Source organism: Phaenicophaeus curvirostris, chromosome 2 (genome assembly GCF_032191515.1).
Source record: "Phaenicophaeus curvirostris isolate KB17595 chromosome 2, BPBGC_Pcur_1.0, whole genome shotgun sequence".
Taxonomy (NCBI): Eukaryota; Metazoa; Chordata; class Aves; order Cuculiformes; family Cuculidae; genus Phaenicophaeus; species Phaenicophaeus curvirostris.
This window is the reverse complement of record NC_091393.1, coordinates 48663613-48686932: the sequence shown is the minus strand read 5'-3', so window position 1 is coordinate 48686932 and position 23320 is coordinate 48663613. Positions and strand designations below refer to the sequence as shown.

The window sequence follows — 23320 nt, the reverse complement described above, 5'->3', positions numbered from 1 at the left end:
GAACTTCAGAATAATCTAAAGGAAGCACTTTTCTATACAAGGACATAGTTAAATAGTCTTGAAAAGGACTGAATTCATTAGGGATGTGTTTGCTGAGACCTAATATATGTGGTGGACACATGAAATGACTCAGAAGCTCTTCAGTGTTGAATTTCTAGTAGCTTTAAGGATGTACCAAGTGGCTCTGCAGTTGCTCTGTTTGTTTTCTTTGCCATAATAACTGCTGTTGGCACTGGTAGAGATCAGAAGATGCTGGACTAGATGGACTTTTTGATCTGACTTAATGCTGCTACCTTTAAGAACAAGCTGACACAGCTCACTGAAAACTAATTTGTTAGACAAATTAAATTGTAAATGTTTTCCAGAAGTAAATGTAAATGATGATGATAAACAAGGCTGACCTATTTAATGTCAGGTGGGGGCAGATGATCAGCTAATATAACTTGATTCACAGCAGCATATCATTTTATGCTGAGTGAGGACCTGGCATGTCTGGCATCTGAAATAGCAGGAAGACTGTCCATAAGTGTGGTGCCAGAATGGCTTTGGGATGTTTTCAGTGCACTGTTGCATGGCCTTCCTTAGCTTCATCACGGCTCTGTCAGCTAGTAGCTCTGCATCTGTAATTTGTGGGTCATCTTCAAAGTGAAGCCAGGGAATTCAGCATTTAAGTTCATGGATTTTGAAATGTGAATTCCAGCAACGTGGAGCTGAGACCTGTAGGGCAGAATCACGAGGAAGGGGCCTAGGATCCACTAATGAGTGCATACAAGAGGACCTCCTCAAGATGTGCTGAGACCTCTTGGATGCTTGAAGTACCATGGATTCTGGTGAAATGAAGCTTGTCTTAATGTGATTTTCTCTTGCTGACTAGGCTCTGTAGTGTTAGGGATATCCCCAGGGATGCTTTAGTGTGCAATTTTCACAGTACAGTTTCTAACAACTGTTTTTTAATTTGTGGTTAAAGTGCTGCTTGTAGATATGTTGGTGGTGGATAAAAGCAATAAAAAACTTTCTTGTTGATGTAGCTGTTGTTAGTAAAGGACACAAGTTAATCATGGTTCTTTGAATGGCAATAAATCTCTGGATATTTTGCCTCAGGACAGTTTTCTGCCAGTGGGAAGGGGGTTGTTTGTTTTCAGAAGTTCTTGTCAGTAACTTAATGCCTTTGCCCTTGAGTTACCACCTTTGACTTAAGGGGAGGGAGGTTTGGTTAATATGGAATACTTCTGAAGGTAAGATCCTTCATTAACCTCCCAGAGTTTTACTGTCCTGTAACTGTGACATGGGAGGAAGGTTTTGTAGAAGGTGCCTCTAGGAACTTCTTTTGACTGGGATGTGTGCTTGTATGAGGGGTATTATGCAACCCTTGGAGACATCTAGAATGTGCTGGAATAAAAGGAACAAAGAATGTAGGGTTGGCAGGGTGTTCATGGAGTCACTAATCCACCTTGAACTCCAGAGATGGATCAGGTGTTGGTGTTGCCACCCCACTGTGAGGAATCCCATTAGCTATTGGAAATTTCTAGTAGCAAGAAGTCTACAGCCTGCCCTAAATCCTGTTGTGGACACAGTTGCCTTTAAAGATTGACTCTTTTCCCCAAAAATCTGTTCTAAATCTCCTTTACTTTGGAAGCAAATGTATTACAAGAGATATGTAAAAAAACCCTGCAGCGTTATTCTGTGTTTTAATTTAAAGTAATTTTTTTATTTAGTTTTATTGTTCTTTTACTGCACACAAACACAGTGAACTTTAATTGCTCTTTTACTTGGCAGCAACTTTATATGCAGTGAGGAGTTATCATATGATGTGTCCAGCAATAATTTCCTTTTTTCTCATAGATTGAACAATTCTAGTGGGTTCAGATATTCCTCCTTAATCACATATCTTTAAATCTCTTCTCACCGACATATTCTGTTCCTTTCTTCTAGATACTTTGTGAGTTTGACTTTCTTCCTTCAGTTATGCCCCAGAGGGTGCACAATGTTTCATTTGATGCCTCCTGAGTGCCAGGTAGAGGAGGATAGTGATGTCTGTTTTTCATATGAGATTCTCCTTCACATATTACAGAATGTGGAAGATTTTTGCAGTAGCCTACAGTGCTGGCTCATTTGTTCTGCGACTGTTAATGCATGCAAAATATATATATGTGTCTATATATATGTATATTCATGTTTATATTTTTTCTGCTTTCCTGGATGCTATCTAGACAGTTTTACATTTTATTTCAGCACCCCTAAGCACGCTGGATAATAAATACTCACCTTTACCGAGTTGTCAGTCTCATTTCAGAACAAGTTCCTCTACTGCGCTTCAGAGTGCTTCCCGAGTGGGTGCCATAGACAAATTCTAGACATATTAACATGCAAGTCAGGAATGCAAGCATGGCTTTGCACAGTTCTTTGTGATGTTGCACTGCAATGTGACAATGAATCATGGATAAATACTCTCATCCTATAAGGAAATATTGTGTGGTTTTTACAGAACTTGGAGTTTATCTTAAAATGTTCAAGAGAAAACTGCAAGTAGGAGTAAGCAGTTTAAATTCTGGAGTCCTGGATCTAGCCTCAAGTTTAATCAACACAGCATATTGCCAGCCTAATAGTTATGGTCAGGTACTTTAGATGAGACTTCTCATACGATTTTTTTTAGCAGAACATGAATTGTTATGAAAACCTTGCAGCAGAGCTATGAAAACCTTGCAGCAGAGCTATGAAAACCTTGCAGCAGAGCTATGAAGAATGTACTGCTTTCTGGATCAAGCCTAGTGAATAGAGATTTGTGTGCTTTTTCAGAGATTATGGTATTTTCTATCAGAAAACATTGCCCAAGAGATTCCTAAGCCCTTGGATGCTTGGTTTCCTCAATGTCTTTCTGTTCCCAGGAAAACATTGGACACAGCAGTGAAAACACTACAATGTAGACATTTTTGTGGAGAGGGTGGTGAGAATGAGGGATGGTAGCTATATCTTGTACCTTTGGTTATGATGAGATTTAGGGCCTAAAATTTTCAAATGCTGTATTATTTATGAGAGATACTTGAGAGATACTTTGGTTTTAGGACAGAAGTGTTTTCTTGACTAAGTGAAGACATCTAACAAAAACGTTCATTTACGTATCTTAGAATACTTCTGCTTCCAAATTTTTGGAAGCTTGGGAACATCCCAGCTTTGTACAAACATTCCAGCTGCTATTCATCATAGTCTTGAAATATCATATATTTATTTTTTAGTCACGAATCTTCGATGTTTTAAACCATTTTTGGTATCACTGGAATGGGAAATGTTAACTCCCCTGACTTGAAAATAGTTTTGTAAGAAATAATTATCCTTGGATTAGAAGCACTTCTGGAGTTTTTCTCCAACAGCTTAATGGACATAGCTCTGGCTTCTTTGCCTTAGCCTCTTAGGTTTTTATTTGGCTTGGTGCAAATCAGAAAATGAGCAAGCTTCTTAATAAGAAATTGAAAGGAGTAACTAAAAAGTGGAAAAGCTTTCAGATAGCATGAGAGCATCTTAAGGAAAATTGCTTCCTGAAAATGCATGCTACTTGAAAATTTCTTTTAATAAGTAACCCATAGAAGGTGGCATTGCCAAAAGGGTGAAGGAATGGAATGATGCCCTTTTGTTCAGTGAGGAAACAAGTTGAAAACCCCAATGAACTATGGCAAAACAAACATAAGCCTCAGTAAGACAGTGTCCAAAAGAGTTTGATCAATATTTGCTGAAGACACACTACAAAAAAACCCCAAACATTCTCAAATGCTTTACCAACAGGAAGCAAGGTGGGGTTCTTATGCAGTCAAGATGGAAAAGAACGACTTGAGAAAGATGCATCTTTCCTGCTATGGTCTTAAGAAAGACTTTCTTTAAAAGGATAAGGTTGAGGACCTGCCTCAGATTTAAACTGCCAGGAGGAGAGATTTTAAAGTAGGCTAGTAAAATGAACAATAACAACACACGGGAACTATGTGATGATGATTCAAAAATTCTCAAGCAGCTTCAACTGAAACAAGCTGAGATGTTAATTATTGTGTGTGACTTCCAACTTTATTTGATATTGGCAGCATAGGAAAGGGAGGTGGTAATGTAATGCCAGTAGGACAAATGGGCTGTAAACATAACAAACGCCAACATTGCATAGACTCATGAATAAAATCTGACAGTAGGGAAGAGTTGCCATGCATTTTTTCTAGAGGGAAATCGCTCCTTTTTTTTTTTTTTTTGTGAGCCTGTACTTAAGGGTGATCCATTTAAGACAGTATATTGGGATGTCAAGCTTTTGACAGGATACCTTACCAAAGAATCTTTAGGAGACAAAATGACTGGCCTTGATGTAACATCTTTACTTTGTTCAGATGAATGAGTTTTTAAAGGAATGGAACAGAAGATCAGTTTTGCATTGAAGCAAGGTTGCTGGTAGAAAGATGTGCTGGTGAAAGGATTGCTTTGTATTTTCTTTTTGAATTAGGCTTTTCAGAGGTTTCATGGCAGCTGATCTGGAAACTTCCTGATGGCGAACAGCATGCTGGCAATGTTTGCTGATCTGCAGGCTAATCAAAACTATAAATAATTGGCTGTAAAAAAATTGCAGAAAGTCTTCTGGTGCCAGGTAAATGGGTGGGTAAAGGGCAGATGAAGTTCAGTGATAATGAATGCAAAGTAACTTACATGAAGAAAAACAGCTGTAATTATTCACACAATATTAAGCCCTAAGTTAGTTACCATTCAGCTTCCTAGATAGCTCAAGAGTTTTCTGAAAATGTCTCTTTGTTGCTGACTGAAATATGTCAGCCTTTATTTGCCACATTCTTATAACCTCTGACTGCTGGCTTCTGGCAAGGAGGAGAGCTGTGATCTGATCCCTGTAGCTGCTGTGATGAACCAGAGCTGGTTTTGGATGCTTGGAGCTAGGTCTGGCTAGACATCCATGTCACAGTGAGCTGCTCGGAGAAGCCAAATGTTTAACCCTGTTCTAAATGAAAGCAGCCAGTTTTCATTAGAGTAAATACTACAATACTTCTCTTCTTAGGTGGAGAAAACTTTGGGTTACTAAAGCACAAATAAACAAATTAAAAGAACTTTTGATCAATTTTCCTCCTGCCTATTCTGTCTTTGAGGTGGGTTGTTGTTTCCTACCTTGCTTTTAATGAAATCTGCACCATTGGAGCTATAACAGTTCTCTACAGTTCCTTTAGACTTTGGGAAATCTTTCCATCACCTCTGAGGCCTGGCTGTTTGCTTTTCATAGGATACTCCCTATTTCTCTGAGCTCTTCTGTTGTCACAACTGTGGTCCCAGAAGTACTTTCTTCTTGGGTAGTCTCAGTCACTTCTCCAGAGTATGAATAATCACTCCTTCTTCTCATTTCTTAAAGGCATGTAATTTGAAATGTAAGCCAAAATAATCACACATATGTCACATCTCGTGTTTGTTTGTTTGTGTTCTTTTGTCTGCTTAAGATCTTGTCCATGCCAAATGAATGCCTGGTATTCACTGAAAAAAAATTGCCGTGATGTACATCTTCTGGACAAAACTTCTAAATGTGGAAGTACTGCCTTTTTACAGCTTGCCCAGTTTTCCTTGACTTTTTATGCTTTTATGTTTTTTTTTTTAAACAGTCTACAAATACATTAACATTTGTTTCAGGCCCTACTACTTACTAGCCTTGCAATGTGTTCAAGCTGTCAGCTGAGCCTCATTAGTTACTTCTTTGAGCTCTGAGTATTTTCTCTGATGCAAAGTTTCAAGTTGAGATAATATTTAATATTTGGCATTCTTGGTGCTAGGGAGCCTGTTTCACTGGGGCTGATACAGATGCAGTAAGCCTGAACAAATTGAGGTTATTTTTAAATAAACAGCTCTTTGTTTGCTTGTCATCTTTTATTCTTGCCTAATCGTGAGTTCCTCCCACATGCATCAAGCTGAGAGTGGGGATTTTTCAGTTGTTGAGGATTGGAATCATGTGATAACATCACAGTCCTTTGTCTTGGGCCAAGAGAGTGGATTTTTTGAATATCAAGCTTGGGTATTTTTTTGTTTTTTTTTTTTTTTAAGCAGAAAGCCTTTTTATATTGTTCCAGTTGTCTTTAAAGCATTGATATAGTTGTGTTGCTGTGTAGTTTGCTGTGTTGATTCCTATGTGCTCCTCTTTTGTCATCTACATTTTTTTCCACACCTCTCATACTTTTCTAACATCTCTCTGAACTTTGTGTTACCTGTTGCCAGCTTCTGCAGTTTTATTTCAGTAAGTACCCTCTGCTTTGCCCCCATCAGCCTTGGATTACCAAAGGTTCTTTTACTTTCACATCCTTGAAGCATAGTGGAGTCAAAAAGGCCATGGTTTCACTCAGAGGTTCTCAGTCTAGTGGGAGAAAAAAAAAAACATTGGTTGTTTTTTCTCTCCTCCTTGTCTGGATGGTTCTGGGTGGTACACTTGCTTGAATGAGAGTATCTGTGCCAATTTGCTACAAAAGTTGGCAGGAATCAATTTGCACAGGTTTTTCTAAGCAGCTCCTTGTATTGTGGGAGAGAGTACAAGTTTTGCAGTGCTCCTATGTGACAGTCAAGCAAACACCACAAATCAGTTAAACATTTTGGGAGGTGCTGCAGAACAGAGTGGTTTGTGGGTTTATACAGGGGAAGCTTATACTCACTCTTGTGCCAACTGTCAACCTTTAGCTTTAGTATTTTTTTTACCAAGAAATCAACAACTATTTGTGTTTTAAAAAGAGGGGAGGTTGCTTTTTAGGTTATTGGCTAATTTATTTTTGTTACTGAGCAGATTCCCAGAGATTTAAATCGAGTCACAGATGGAGGCATATCTGTATGAATGTAGATGCTTAATTTGTATCTGTAACAAGGTGGATTGGTGTGTGTTTGTTTATTTTCTGTATTGTACTTCAAGGAACTCTTCCTCCCATGAGGATGTTATATATGGCACTCCTGAACAAGTGGATGTTGTAGCCATGTCTGTATGGGGGATAAAATTTCCTTGCCTGCTGGAACAATACATGACTTGCAGTCCTAAGCAGAAGTAGGAGAGGTATTCAGTTGCAACCCTGCAGATAGTGTTGTGTCTGATGCCTTCTTTGTATAGGACCTAGTGACTGTGTGGGTGGAAAGTGAGTTCATCTAACTGATCCAGAAGGCAACTGATCCTGTGCAGTCACCCCACTCCTCCAGGCCAACAGATAGATTTACTCAGTTGTCTAATTTGGTGTTAGCCACACCAGATTTGATACAAACATGGAGGGAGGGAGTGTCATGACCACCCTAAGAGTAACAGCTAGCTGTTCAAAGAGTTTATCTGAAGTGAAATCATGCCTTTTGCTTATGAGTATAGGTGTAGAAGTTGACTTTGAAATTCAACTCAGTTTAGCTATTCAGGGAGCAGTGGGCTTAATGCCAATATGAAAGTAACATGGTACTGTTGTCTTTAAAGGTAACTTGTTGCTTTTGGGGTAAGTATTAGGTGCTCTAATTATTTTTCTCTCCACTTTGTGCTATGAAGCATCCAGAAAGGGACACCTTTCTGTGTGCTTTTAAGCATGCTTTGCATATCAGATGGAGCTTCTACAAAAAAAACATATTTTTCCTCTAGTGTATGGCATACTTAACTTGTCTGTATGGGTGTTACCTGCTTTTCCTTCCCTATATCCAAGTATCGGGCACCTTTATAAAGTTGTTCTTCTGGCTAGCCTCTCCCAACAGACTGGCTCAGCTGGACCGGTTTCCTGGGAGGTCAGCCGTTCCCCAGTGTTTAAGTGTACTTGCCCCAGTGACTCCCATCAATTGTTTCCGGTCTTGGAGACGTAGGAGATGTTCTTGACAGGAAATATCTGATTCCAGTGATGCTGACAAGTCGGTGACACTGTAGTTTGCATAGTTGAACCAGAAATACCAAGCTATACTGACGCGGTGCTGGGATTTCCAAAGCAGGTTTCCTACCTTAGGCAGTCAGTCCCTGTGTAAAGAGGAAGCTATCCATGCCAAACACAGTGAACTGTGAAGAAGTTGAAGTTGATAAGGCTGTTGTTTCCTTGTTTCTGAAAGCTTACCCAATATTAGGTGTCACCATGGCTTGTCAAAACTGTTTTCTAATGCTGAATGGAGAGCTGCTACTGCAGCATGGAAAAATGCTTAGTGCTCAGATTTGCACTAAAACAAGTGTCGCAAGCCCTTTTCTTCTATATCTCTGTCAGAAGAGTATCTTAATGTGTCTTCCCCCAAGTGGAAAAGAACCCTAAATACTGGTCTGTCTCAGAAGTTGCCTTTATTAGCTTTCCTTTTGCCCTGATTAATTGGGGGACGGTGAATGTAAGGCAATGGCCACATGTTAAATACTAATTAATCAGAAGATAATAGCAAACTTAAACATCCATTATTTTTATGGCTGCTCTATTTTTTTTCCTGGCAGGACTGCAATGAACAGGTAGTATCAAACAGGGGAGTGTGTGTATGATATCTCAGAGCATTTGTTTAAACATTCTTCTTTACCCTGTTATATTTTAAACAAATGAGTAGGAGATTAACTTTGACCACTGCATTTCATTTACTGCTTTCTGGGTGACTAAAGGCATGGCTGATAGCCGAGAGTAAAGGGCTTTATATCCAGTAATGGACATTTACGGTTCTTGACCATATTGTCATGTATATTCTTAAGTTTTTACCATTTCTTAAGAAAGTTTAATTAGTAGAGGTTTTACATGTGAAGCTCCCAGTGTTTTACACAGATAACTTAAAAAGAGCTAAGTGTATTTACACTGCAGGTAAGAATTGTTGGTAACACAGTTGTAATGTATGCCAGGCTTCACAGAAAGATGACTTTTTTCCCATGCCTCTCAGATAAGAAGGGTCAGGTAGACATGCTTTAATTCCATCACATGAATCTGGTTTCCTAAGGTAATAGGAAGCTGATTCCCAGTGTAGTGGTATTTTGTTCTCTTGAATGTGTGACAATGTGTTTCAAGCAATTATTAGTATAGATGTTAGGCTAATTATTATAGAGTATGACTGCTCTGTGGTTGTTGCTATGTCTGCAGCTCAGTGTGTCGTTACCCAGCTAATTTGTAGGTAGGCAGTTTCATTACAGGTGGCTTGGTTGCTGTCAGCAGGCAGGTAGAGCTTATTGAACCGCCTGCAGCTGCATTTATGCTACTTCTGCTGCCTAGGCCAGAGTTAAGCTCTAGTCTCACACTTACGATACGCTTCAGTCACATGCATGTAGGCATGCCAGTTGCTTAAGGAAATAGGAGAGAAGGTTATGACTAGACTTACTTCACTGATCATAAACTAGCAAGACATGATAATTTACTGTAATATTTATTTCAGCTGTAATGTCGAAGATGACACCTGTAATGTCAAAGGTGAAGACCATAATATCCCAATTTTCTTTAAATAGTATCAGTGATCTGTAACCAGGTCCACTTTCATGAGGCAGAGAAAGTAAAATTTAAAATTGTACCCAAGACCAAAGTAAGGAATAAAATTTATTCTTTCCTACAACCTGTGGGGTTGTAAGAATTGCAGTTCTTATACTTCCCTGTCTCTTACTTCTGTTTTGCACAGTGCTTTTAGCTTCCACACCCACCCTGCTCATTTCTCTGCCGGAACCTAAACAGACTTTCTTTGCTGCAACGGAGATGATGTGCAAGAGCATTTGAAGTTAATTATCAGCCCCTGGTCTTCAGAGGGCTTCATACTGAGATCTTAGGTGTTGAGAATGTTCTACTCAGATTCCCGTGTGTGGTCAATTATTGTTTTACTTTCCTTGAAACTGAAACTGAATACTTTTATAAGTGGTTTTTATTCCAGTGTAGAGATAATTCTTCCACCTCTAAGTGAGAAACCATTTTGCCACTTCTGAAATTGCATTTTCCAGTGAAGGGAGAATATCTTTCAATGCAGCAGGCTTAATTTAATCTGAGGAAAATGAGAGCAAGAGCCTGATAAATGGGATTCTGTCAGGTTATGTATTTATGACCAAACAGTCCTTTTGGGCTCAGCTAAATCCTGGCTATTCCAAACTAGTGAGAATCTTAATGTATATTTACTTGAGTTGGTTTTATCTTGAAAACCATCAGTCATGCTCAGCTTTGCTAAACTTATATATTCAGTTACATAAGGTATGATTACTACTTAGCCACTTGACAGTGCATTTCAGGCACTTTATAGGAATCATTACCATTACCCTTTTTTTTTTTTTAAGAGCTTCCATTTGTTGCTCTGTGTTTGTCTTCTGAACTTCTGAAGGGTGCCCCATACACCAATCTCTCCGTTGGTTAGTGGGGTTTATCTCCTGATGTTCTGCAAGATGATAGTCAGAAATGGATCTGTCGGAAGCATTGGTTTAGGGTACAGGGATTTTTATTGGATACACACCTGGTCCCAAAAGTGCACATAATTTTTGTAGCTTGTTGGAGCTGCAGGTAAGAATTGGGCTGTTCCACTTGGAAACTGTGATACCAGCCCTGAGAGCTGTCCTAGACTTTAGGAATCTGATCTCTTTGTCATGAATGACAACTTAATCTTAAAATATATGACTGCTGAAACAAGAAGGAAAATTTCACAGAAGTTGGACCAATCCTAACGAAGATACTGCTTTATCAAATGAGGTTATCCAGAAGACTTGGATTTCACGGAAGTTTTAAAATGTGAAGGAAAGAGATCCTCTTTAGTTACATAAGAAATATAAGTACCATAACAATTTACACCAGTATCTTAATGTATGTTTTCTTACACATTTGTGATCTTTCTCTCCTCTGTTTAAGTAAGTTCCACAGACTCAAACATATATGGATTGTATTGGATTGGATTTTTTTGTAGTCCTGCCATTTTAACATATGATTTCTCAAGGATTTTCTGTATTCTAAGTCTGAGCAGGCTCTCTCTCTTTATTTTTCTTCTTATATTTCTCTTTTAATTTTAGTTTTGCAACTCAGCGAAAGCACGTTATCTTGCAAGATATGAGAATTAAGTCATGGCAAGTTATGCAATTTTTCCTCCTGCTGAGTGTAACAGAAGTATACCATAGAGTTGCTCAACATTAGACTTATATATGAATAAGAGTGGTTAAAAAAAGAGCTTGTATTATGGCAACTTCCTAAAGAAAATAAACAAACAAGCCCTAATCTCACCCAAACAAAATGTCGTAGCAATATTGTCATTCTTGTTTGACTTCTCTGATGTCTCAGTTTCCTAAATTTAATGAAAGCCAGGGTCTGTATGGTCCTAGCAATGCCCTGCCTGTATTTGTTGGAATCCACATTGCAAACATTTATTTTAAATTGGACAGAGGGAGATTCTTAGAACACAAATTATGAAACTTTTAGAAAATGTAATTTAATATTTGATGTGTCTTCTCTTTTAATCTTGTTTCTTGAAGAGCTTAAGCTTGTATGGGCACACGTTGTAGGTTCATTCCCTGTGCATTATCTATCCTTTCTTCAGCTTTTTAATAATTTCAAAGCCTGTAGGGCAGTTACAGTAAAGTATTACTGAAGAATAGATGTCTCAAAGCTGTTACTTTTCAACAAGTTGCACTGACACCCTCGCTGCCTTCCCAGCTGAGGGCCACAAGGCTTATCTTTTATTGAATATCATCGTTACAGTTTTTATGATCCAAGGAAATCGGCAAGATAAAAGTTGTGGTTAGAGGTAGATTCTCTTACTAGATCAATTAGAGTGCATAAGCTTTCTGCCTACAGTGCTTGTTCTTGCTACTTGTCTTTTCTGTCATAAAAGCATCTATAGGAAGGGGAGAGCAGGGAGAGATGCTGGAAACCAGGCTGCATTTTTTTGTTTGTTCTACTCTTCATGGAACTACATTGCTCTGATTTTGGTGGGGTTTTTTATTTCTGAAAGAGAAATAAAAAATGAATTGAATGAAGAGGAGAAGGGTGTTTGTAGGAGAGGTGGAGATGAGTAATTTTTCTCATTTTGCTCTCTTGATCGAAGGAAACTTTTGCAGTGGAAACATGCTTAATTTTATTTATGTAGGTAAAAGTTATTATGAACAGATTTTTCTGCATAATGAAGTTCTTACTTAGATGGGGGTTCCTATGGCTTTACATATTGACTCCTCTTTCCTTCTCTTCTGCTGTACCTTGTCTCTCTTCCTCTAGTCTTACTGTATGAATCAAAATAGATCTGAGTGGTAGTTATGTGGAAATTTTACTTTTGCCCTTCTTTCAATTTACAGCTGTTTTCTTCCGAAGTTCTAATACAGAATCCATATAGTATGTTCTGCACTGATGTAGATATATTGGATGAATTTTTATAGCAACTTGCAGAGGGTGAAAATTCACATAAAAAATAACTTTTTTTTCCTATGAAGTCATCAATTAACCAAACAGAATTAATGAAGGCGCCAAGTGAGCTTTTAGCCTTTTCTTGGTTAGTGAGGTTTTACCCTTTTTAGCTGAGGAAATGAAGGTCTCATTTAAACTAAAAAAGAGGGAGGAAGGAACAAAGGAAAGAGAAAAATTAAACCACATCCTGCTGACTATATTCAAAATTCATAACAGCTAAAATAGGAAAATCCCTCTAGATCTCTTATTTCTTACTTAAAACTGACTCTTTTCAAAGCAAATTGTGTGAAGGGACATGGCCTAGAGATATTTGACTGTCAGAGAAGTGTAGTATTGACAATGAATTTTTCATTTCTTTCTGCAGATATAGCTGTCGTAGAGATGAGTGATGCCTTCCGTCAGCCTTCCCTGTTCTACCACCTGGGAGTCAGGGAGAGCTTCAGCATGGCTAACAACATTATCCTCTACTGTGATACAAATGCAGAGTCTCTGCAGTCACTGAAGGTAACTCAGAATGGAAAAGTGGGGTATGTTGGAGGGGAAGTCACAGTTGGTCCAGCTCTTGAAATGTGCTGTCTGTTTCCATAGGAAAAGCAGATGCCGCTTGTAGTTCACAAAAGAATATCAAAAATATTCTGAAGGCCAGAAAAGATGGCCGTAGCGAAATGCCAAAAAATTCAGTTCAGTTTTCCCCAGAGAAAGATTTAGATGTCTTGTATCACAGTCTGTTAAATATGTAGGTATTAAATTACCTTTAATGGAAACATAAGTCTGACAGCTTTCAGGTGAGAAACAAAATACATGTTTTTGTCATTCAAGGGAATTACTGGTGTTTGGGTAAACTGTTACAGTAATAACAATCACTTGAGAATGGTAGTGTGTGGGGGACAGCAAAATAATTGTGAAGTTTTATCTCCTGTGTAAAGTAGCTGTTTCTGGCCAAATGTAATGGGGCCCCAGATGGCTTCTGATGTGTCTTGCTGTTTTACAGCTGTTTACATTGAGTACTTGCAGGATTGCTGTACTGGAGATTACCAGCAGCGTAGCAGAGCTGGTAAAACCAAAACCTGTGCCTGATTCTCAGGGCTAGAGTTCACAGTATGGTAGTTTGCCTTGAGGCAAGATGGTGGTTTAAGATAATCTATGGGACTGTGAATTGCGTCAGCCAAGAAGTTAGTACTTACTTCTTCCTGATAACTCTACTAAAGGTTTAGTAACTTCCATGGGGATGGGTGAGGGTAGACAACATGGATGGCAGTTTTTTTCAATTACTTTCCCTTCCTCAGATTTATTGGCTCTCATCAGGAGGTGTTTTATACTATTACGCTTCCATTCTAGGCATTGCTAAAATGAAGAATTTTACTAAGCAACTTGGTGAATCAGATAGCAGCCTGGACACTGCCAGCTCTCATGGAGGGTTTGCTTCCCCTGCTTCTGGAAAAATAAAACTGCTAATGACAAAAGACTTATCTGTGGATTTTATTCAATTATGCAAGTACAATGATCTACAGTATAAGCACAGCAGAATTTCATTGTACTGGATAAAGAGCCAAATACCCAAATCCCACTGAGAATCACTTGAAGTGAGGCACCAGGCTTCTTTGGGCACTTGGAATGACTTGTTATTAGTTTAGGAGCTGGACTTCACAAATGGGTCACATGCAGGGTTCGCACTGATGTCAGCAGAAGCCCAGTTGTGCACAGGGAGACTTGGATGTCCCAGATGCCACCAATACAGCGCTCCATGGAAGACTCTGTTTTCCTTTAGCTTTCGTCTAAGTATCAGCTCTTGATTGTTTGCAGGAAGGCTGAGAGAGAGCAAGACCTTCTCTGTATTATTTAATGACTGCCTTAAAAAAGTAGTTGTGGGCATGCCTGGGCATCTTTTGAGGTCATGTTTTTCCTGTATCTGTTAAGGCAGCAGATAAAGTAGCAGCAATACAGGAGTGTGTGTTCAGTTTTAATCATGTATAGAAGACAGTGAATTCAGAAACTGAAAATGATTGTGGAAATGCAGAAATACAAAACTGCAGCACGTAATTTAACTGGGGGAGAAAGCAATGTAGGTAAACATTTGCCAGTGGAATATTCCTCTATATGAATATTCAGTTCAGGTCAGACAGGGCCTTGAGCAACCTGATCTAGTGAAAAATGTCCCTACTCGTGATGGGAGTTTGAGTAGATGACCTTCAAAAGTCCTTTGCGCCTCGAACCATCCTATGGTTCTATATGTGTACATGTATAGGTTTATATATTTATGTATATAAACATATTTACGTCCCACACTTTGAAAACTAGCAGCATTCTTAGGTGAATCATGCCCCCTCAATAGGGGGAAGAGCAGGTTTATGGAAGTCTTGAGTTATGCAGCTTGGAAAGTACAAGGTGCTTTGGTTTAATGCTGTTTGTTTTTCATGCTGTGGTGTACGTGAAGCTTCTCGGCAGTCCCAGTGGCAGAGGTGTAGCATAGCTGTCTGACAGATTTGGCAGGGTTATTGATTGCTGGGATTGGAATCTGATGACAAATCTTCCTGAAAGCCATGTCACTTTCCACAAATGGTTCACACTTGGGCTGGACCACTCAGATTAGTCTGCAAGAACAAGCTCTTCCCATCCGTGTGTGCTCTGGCTTCTTGTTCTCTGAAATTCATGTTTAAAATATGGAGATGTATTTTTTGCATCAGACTTATTAGAGCAACGTGAATGTCAACGAGTTTTAGACTATTTTAAAACTTCATAGAAATACTGCTTTTACTGTTCTTCAAGATTTCTTCTGCTGGCAGCAAAATGTTACTTACTATATTTAACTTCTCACGTAAGAGTAGATGTTTATTAATAGCCAAGTTTTAGGCAGAATCCCTCCAGGAAAATTTATGCAGGGAGGGCTATGTACATGTTTGTATGTATAAATATGTACATACTGATGCACACACTACATATGCTCCTGTGTATATATAGGATGTGTGTGTTTGCTTGGTTCCATAGTAGTTTTGTGTCTTCTGAGAGAATACTTGATTTCTATTGATTAGACAGGCATAGAAAACAACTACAACCAGTCTTTTCCTGTTATGTATCTGTAAACATTAATATTAGTAAGTCATTATGATCAGATACCTTTCCTAGTAGTTAATACTATTAACTTTTTTTTTCTTCTTTTTTTTTTTCTTCCAGGAAATTATTTGCCAGAAGAATAATGTAAGTATGATTTCTGGATGCCAGTTGAATTCTAGGCATTCCAAACTTCTGTTCTATTTAATGTTATTTACCTTATGTTTTCCACTTGAGTCATTTAATACTTTCCTGCTGCACTTTCAGAGTTAGATGTAGAATTATGAAAATCCTAGCAGCAAGTCTGTGTATTTCACTTTATTGGTAGACACCAAACTCTCTTTTTACCTTGCCTCCATCCATCAGTGGTATTTTCCTTGCTGCTTTTACTTGTCTGTCATATTCTTTCAGACAAAATTTACATCTGTCATTTTGGCTTTTTTTTCTGTTGCCTGTTTCTGTACAGTGTTCTTCAGTGTTTTTGAAAAATACTTTGTTGAAAAGGAGAGTTTATTTGGAAACTGATGCTCATTTTAGAAACCCGAGGCTGCAGCTATGAAAATATATATATTTTTTTAAAAAGAGAGTGTGTGTATATTTATTTCTGGATGTTGCCTCCTGGAGCCTGTTAATCCTAGTGCAGTGGAAATCCTGGTAGATTGTCTGTGACTACCAGTCATTAAACTGGTGGTTTCTGCACCTTGGCATCCCTCTGGTTTCTGAGGTTGGCCTTGGGATGGGATCCCCCATCCCTTTTTCATTCCAAAGTTGAAGGGAGGCAGACCTTGACTGTGAGAACAGCGCTTTCTCAATGTTGTCTGTGCTGGAGCAGCCAAGCCAGTCATGTCAGAATATAGATCTGGCACACTGAGTTGTTCTTGGCTTCACTTTGCGACCTGCTGGTAGCCATATATGCTAAGATGTAATTTTATAGCAGTTAGTCCGTGGTGTGCAGATATCCTGAGGTACTATGTGTATACTGTACTAGTCTATTTATTTCAATAAACTTTTACGAGGGGCATATGAAATATTTCATTTTAGAAATTGGTCAGGTTTTTTGCCCACAGTGTTAAAACTGCCATAAAAACTGCAGTATTCCTGCTTTTATTTTTTCATTTAACAGTGAAATTCATAGATTGAGTACTGATTTCTGCCAGTATGAAACAGTTTTTAGAAAGGGATGTAGTTATCTACTATAGCTTACAGTTTCTAAAGATGGCTTCAAAACCAGTGCAAGCTTTGGCCCTAACACTGCATTTTCAGTTGGTTTTTTTTTTAAAAAAAACCCCAAAACCAAAAAACAAATGAGGCAAAGAAGTTTCCATGTAGAATTTATGTATAGCTTTTACTCAAAGTGCTTTTCAGAGACTGCTGTGAATGACATGCTAGACTAAAAATCTCTCACCCTTCTCTGATGAAAGTGGGGTATGTGATCAGTTAGACCTTTACACAAACCGAAAGAGAACAGTAAGGCCTTTCTTGTAAATGAATGTATTGCATTCTGTATTTTTGTTCTGGTGACCCAGGATCTAGGGAAAATGATGTGTGACTAATGTAATAAATCTGGAAGGGTGGGGGAAAGAGTTCTGTTAGCAGGAAACCAGCAGGAGATGTCTGCTACAGTAGAATAAAGGGGGAGATGTTGTCTTCTTGTCCTATTTTTTAAATTACAGTCCCTGAAGCTCAAGGAGAGGTGTTATAAGTTTGGCTTCATCTGTTTGAGAAAGGATTGTTCTGTTTTCCATTTAAATTTGGATAGGTATCTGTGAAACCGTCATTTATCACTTGTAGAAATGTTTCAATGTGTGCCAGAAAAAGAATGTCTTCCTTGAGTCTCAGATGTTTTCAAGCACACCCACATAACATCTTTTCTGTGAGGAAGTATTTTCCCAGGGATTAGAACAGGGAAGTCAGCAAAACTGGTTTAGTAACTCTGCAAATGATTTTTTTTTCTCAGTTTTCCTTGTTTTTTCACATTATGTCGGCCAAATTACCTGGAAGTAGACTTTTCATAATGTCAGTGCATACCTAGCTATTGAATATAATTCCTGCTTCATGAAAATAATGTTTCTTCATAATTTGTAGGACTCTTGGATAAATGGGTATGACAAAGGTTCTGTTCTTGAGAGGCTGTGACACCCACCCTTCCCAGAAATAGTCATACAAATGATTATGTGAGGTTACAAACATGGAAAAAAATAAAATTTACATATGAATAAACCAGGAGTTTTGTCCTGCTGTTCTAGAACATGTTTTTGTAATAGCATGCAAACATCAGCTATAACAGGACAATGGTATCCCTGGCACCAGGGGATTTAAAAGGCTGCAAAACAAGCGCAAGCATGTGTGTTTATCTATATATATCTGTCTAAATGAAATGCCTTGTGTTTGCTTTTCCTGAACCTAGTATCCCTAAAACTTGTGGGGAGACAAAAAAAATTAAATAATCCATTACCAGCTGTTTTGTTCTTTGTTCTGACTGGCTTTTTGTGTTCCCTAATAATAGTCAATACAAAGTTGCACAGCTAGGATAAGCTGCCTGGAGCCTGTCAGGGCAGAGCAGTGCAAGATAACATAGGCTTGTTTCCTGTTGTATGTGGCTTTATAGCTATTTAGCTGGACCTTTTCCAAATATTGCAGTAATACCAAAACCATACATTTTTACAGGGAGTGGTACTTTGACAGGAGGCAGTTACTTTGATATTTGAAAGCTTAAGTTTAGGTTTTGGTGTTATCTGATGTTTGAGGTCAACCAAGCAGCAGAGGCATTCTAGAAATCGCTAGTGAAGAGTTTCAGTCACAAGAAGATTTTGGTGTAAAGGTCACAGTTCATGTACTTTGCTGTTTTCAGTTCACCAGTTTTTATTTAATTTTAATTTTCCTTGGTTTGGATCTTACCAACTTTGGAGAGAAGGTGCAGGTTAGGTTCCAAATGCCATTTATACAGTTTTGGTTTGGGTTTTTTTTTTTGGTTGTTTCACTTCTTGTTGAATCTGAGGAATTTTAATGTACATGTACTATACTTAAGTTTTGCAACCAATTGCAGTTAGTAACACCTCAACACAGTGTCACCTTGCAGCTCAGATTGCTTGCGTGCGCCAAGGTGCACTGATAAGTGGCCTCAGGAACTGCCTGGGATGTGAGACCATGGTACAGCTGCTGGCCTGATCTGGAGGCAATGGGAACCCTTCTGCTGGGCAGCTGACTTGCAGGTGTTACTGATTAAGCTACAAGGTTAATGTTTTATGGCTGAGGACTCTTTTCAATATTTTCCGTTTCTGACACTGGGAGGGATCGGAGATTGTAATTTTTAATGGTTTTCCACATTCCTTCTTAACTCCCTCCTCTTTGAAGTGTAGCTTGGGAGACAGTTTGCTGTAGTGCTCCTTCAATAGGAACATGAGAGTGAGTGACCTTGGATGAGGCATGTCAGAGACATCTGAAAGCCTGGAATCTCAGTATAGATACTGCTAGAAGACTGTAGATCCCACAGCGTGTATTTAGCTATTGGTCACTTTCACTGTGGAAATGGGAGGGAAATATTTTTAATGCTCCTCACTCAGATCACAAACGGCTTGGGGGCAGTTTGATTTTTGGTATCCAAGTATGTAAAAATGTGATATTTTGTTGATAATGACAACTCTAGTATTTATTGCTATTTATGATACATCGGTATCTCTTGCTTGTTCTTTCATTCTTTGAATTCTTTATCTGGCATACTTGGCACATACTTTCCTTGGAAAAAGTTAGAGGTTTTTTCCTATGTGAATATGATGAAAGAACCGTATGGAGTATGTGCTGATTTTAATCAAGCATTTAGGATGTGGCATAGCTGCAGCAGAATGTTTTGCTGGACATATAAAGAAAGAATATATTCCCAAAGAAAACAGGAAGTATTTAAAAGGATAGACCCAGTCTCTGTGCTTTGGTTCATTTGAGGTGTGAGGGCTTCCTTGTGTTCCTTTTCAATTCAGTACCAAAGCTGTCATTCATGTGAATGGGATTTAAACTAGACCCAGACTGAGTCTGTATTCATTAAAACATCAGCAGATGTTGATTTACTGTGAATTTGGGGGATGATGGGAATAGATTTAATAACTTGGTTTAGGGTTTTGCCATCTGCTACATGCAACACTGTGTGCATTCAGATAATTACCTGTAAGAAAAATCTCATCAGAAGAATTAGAATTAGAGCAGATATTTCTCGAAAGAGCTACCAGGAGAAATGCAAAAATGCTGATCTTAATTACAGGAGAGTCAGTGGGAAGAACAGTTCCTACTGTGTGTGATACTGCCTATTTTTATTGCCTTGGCTGATTTTATTTATTAAAAAAAAAGTTATGCTGGTGGATGCTGGCCTAAAGCTTAGGCAAGTAGATGGCATTCTGCCAGATTGTCCCATCCATGAGTAAAGTGTCATGGCTTTGGTGGGGGGAATTTTTTCTTTGACAATTTTTGTCTTTGAAAGCAGCTTTCTTTTATTTGTGAATATTTGACTGTTAAGTGGTTCCAACAAAGCAGTGTTAGTAAAGATTTCAGGGAGTTGAGAGGACTGCATGCCATTGACTTCTTGAGATTCTGAAGATTTTCTCCCTCCTTTTGAAGGAATATTCAAGGTCTGAGAATTGATTGGGCAAAACTCAAATGCTCATTTGTATAGCACTGTGTCTTCTTTACCTGTATGACTTTCAGAGAAGAATCTTTTGTACTATGTCAGATGTACTTGTGAGGGAGAGAATAGTTTTTACTTTATTGCATGGTGTTCTTTCTAATAAGACATTGTCTACAAATTGAGTTTCCAAAAGGCTGCCCCTTCCAGAAGCAACAGTTCTGTATTAGGGATATTGAAAGAAGGGCTGTTCTATATTCTTACTGTGATCAGTAAAATATACCTATGTACTATACATTTTTATAATCTATTAAATGCAAACAAGTGCTATATTAATTTGTTTTCAGAAGCTAAGAAAAGATATCAAACAACAAGGAAGTGCTTAACGTTCCAGTGACCAATGGTTCTAGCTAGGAACAGCATATTCTTAAATTCTGTAACTGTAGAGCTATTAAGACAATCTTATAGCTGTATTAAAACTGAAATTACACACACTCTGGAATTTTTTATTTTTGTAAAATAAGTTAGGAAGGGACACTACAAAAATATAAATCAATTAAAACTTTTGCAAAAATGAAGTACTGATTGTGTCACTTCAGTAAACATTTATGCATATGTAGCTGGCTCTAGCCAGTACTTCTGCCATCTGATTAGTCCGACTGATTTGATTAAATGGGCTGTGACAGAGACTGTCTTTCAAAAGGTGGACTGGTGTTGCCAGGTACTGAGCATGTTGGCCTACAGCCTTCAAAGATATGTATTTATATCTCCTAGATATAACTAGTTCAACTGATCCGAAAGCTCAGGCCAAGTTAACCTTATCTAATGTTCTGAGTTTTTGTGCATCAGGCTGCACTGTAGTAATTATCTGTGTGCACACTCATGGCCTGTCCCAGGCCCTGATAGATTACAGTTTACAACTCAGGTGATCTGCAGTCACTTTATAACTTTCATTACTGTAATCTGAGCTTTTGCATCATAAATAATGAGGGATTTATTAAGAAAGAGGGTTGAAAAATGAGACTTTAGCACCTTTTGTTGAGTGGGGTGGCCTATTCTCACCTACTTTTGAAGCCCCTTCATGCTATTCACATTTTTGTATAGAATATAAACATAACTGAGAATATTGCAATTGGATTTAAGGTGTTCCTTCTTCAAAACTTGCCTGTTTTTCTTGAATGGCTTGATTCTATTGCCATACTATATACAATTAAAGTAATTCAGAGGAATGGATCAAAGGAAAACAACAATTAGATCTTGGGTGCTCAGCAAACTTAGAATACAGAGTGAGGCTAATTAGAGTTAGGAGAAAATGTCAGAGTGTTTGAGATGAGCTGGGATGGACTGATACACAGCGGATTTTAATAGGATAAGTGGAATATATTTAAACTTCCAATTGGAATAGTGTGCACTGAGTCAAAATGTAAAGCAATGAGTGAGCAGATAGGAAATGTGTGTCAGAAAGGCCACCTGATCCACTCTGACTTCAGTTAATGTAGTTTGTATTTTAGAATCATAGAATCACCAGGTTGGAAAAGACCCACCGGATCTTGATAAAGAAAGGTGAGAAAGAAAGTAAAAGTGGCTGAGACAGAAGCTGGTCTGTGAATGAGGAAAGAAACAAGTCACACACTCTGCTTTGGGGAAGGTTTACAGCTGTATTGACACTGGAACAGCTTCTTAGCTGCTGGCCCCACAGTCCCCCTGGTCCTCTTGGGCTCACATCCCAATCAGTCCTCAAATGCAGTCAAGGTTGGGCTCTTTGGGGTTAGACTTTGTGATGATGACAAAATATGTTTCTCCATAGTGGGATGCTGTAGATGTTTTTATGCAAGAGCAGTCTTGCTGTCACTGTTATCTTTCTTCCACTACCATCTTTAGTAAATAATATCTAACTTTTGATTCTTTTATGCTTTTGTCACCAGAGCTACTGCATGTCTGCATTTGTCAGGTTCAGATGTTAAATATCTAATGTACTCTTTAGCTAGGAGGGTGAAATTGAGGTCAATATTTCTTATATTTCTTAACTTTACTGTATGGGACTTCTTTTTCTATTTGATTTTATAAAGCCTCTTTCCTAAGGAATTTAAACTTAAGAGCTTGTACTGGTTTTCTTCACTTTCCACCCTCTTTCTGTATCTGCCTTTTTTGTCTGATGAATTTCATCCAGATTTGAGGTTTCATAGATATAGAACATAACTGTCTAGGTTAGGTTAACAACCAAAGTAATGCTGTGGCTGAGGGAAAGGCCACTGTGTTCCCACATTTCTTGCCACCGAGGACGAAGATGAGATTCTACCCTAAGACAATTAGCCAAGAACCCGGGGGGCCCTCTGAACAACTGTAAATTGATTTTATTTTCTTTTGCTTTCTTCACATATAGTGGTTTCTCCTGTCTTTCCCTGTTAAGTTCTTGCTTGTCAACTGCTGCCAAAAGCTACTGGGTCTTCATGTCTTCTATAGCAGGCCTTTATACCCATACCTCTCAGGTAACAGGGAAAATGCATGTAAACTACTTTTTGCTGGCTCTTATTCCACTGAAATAGATTCCTACTTCCTACAGAAGGTGCACTTGGGATCAGTTTATAAGAGCTCTTGCTCAGTAATGGGCTCAGGTACTTGGCCTCTGAGAGAAGAGTAGTTTTCCTGTGCCTAGGATTATTTCTGAAGATTCTAGTACTGTCTCTGTAGGTTGCCTGACCGTTATGCCAGGATAAACTTTGGCTATGTGGATTTCAAATCTGGAAATCTTTTTTCAGAGTTGATCTTTAATTAAGACCTGAACTTTGGAAACGCTGTGCCAGAGGTCTGAGACGGCCTTTCTACAGGCTGTCGGGGATTAGCATGGCAGGCAGCTGAACACACAGCCATTTGCTGATGCCCCCCCCGCCTCCAAGAGGGATGAGGAAGAGAATTGGGGGGACAAAATAAAAGGTAAAACTCATGAGTTGAGATAAAGGCAATTTAATAGGACAGAAAAGGAAAGGATAATAATAATAATGATAATGATAAAAGAATATACTAAACAAGTGATGCACAATGCAATTGCTCACTACCCACTGACCAATACCCAACCTGTCCCCATGCAGCAGGTACCACCACCTGGCCAGCTCCCCCTCCTCTCCCCGATTCCTCCCCCCCATTTATATATGCTGGGCACAATGTCATATGGTATGGAATAACTCTTTAGCCAGCTTGGAGCAGCTGTCCTGGTTCTGTTCCCTTCCAGCTTCTTGTGTACCTCCAGCCTCCTTGCTGACAGGGCAGTATGAGAAGCTGAAGAGTCCTTGACTTTAACATAAGCACTGCTTGGAAACAACTAAAACATCACTGTATTAACATTGTTCTCATC

At 38.6% G+C, this 23320-nt stretch overlaps 1 protein-coding gene across 1 annotated transcript in view; it reads left to right on the top strand.

The window, feature by feature from the left end:
• The window catches only part of MAP3K5 (mitogen-activated protein kinase kinase kinase 5), a 104576-nt gene that overhangs the window by 17056 nt on the left and 64200 nt on the right, over positions 1-23320 (top strand). Inside the window, exons 2-3 of the mRNA XM_069851945.1 lie at positions 12676-12815; positions 15483-15506. Coding sequence (XP_069708046.1) covers positions 12676-12815; positions 15483-15506 — 164 coding nt within the window. The remainder of the gene's footprint in view (positions 1-12675; positions 12816-15482; positions 15507-23320) is intronic.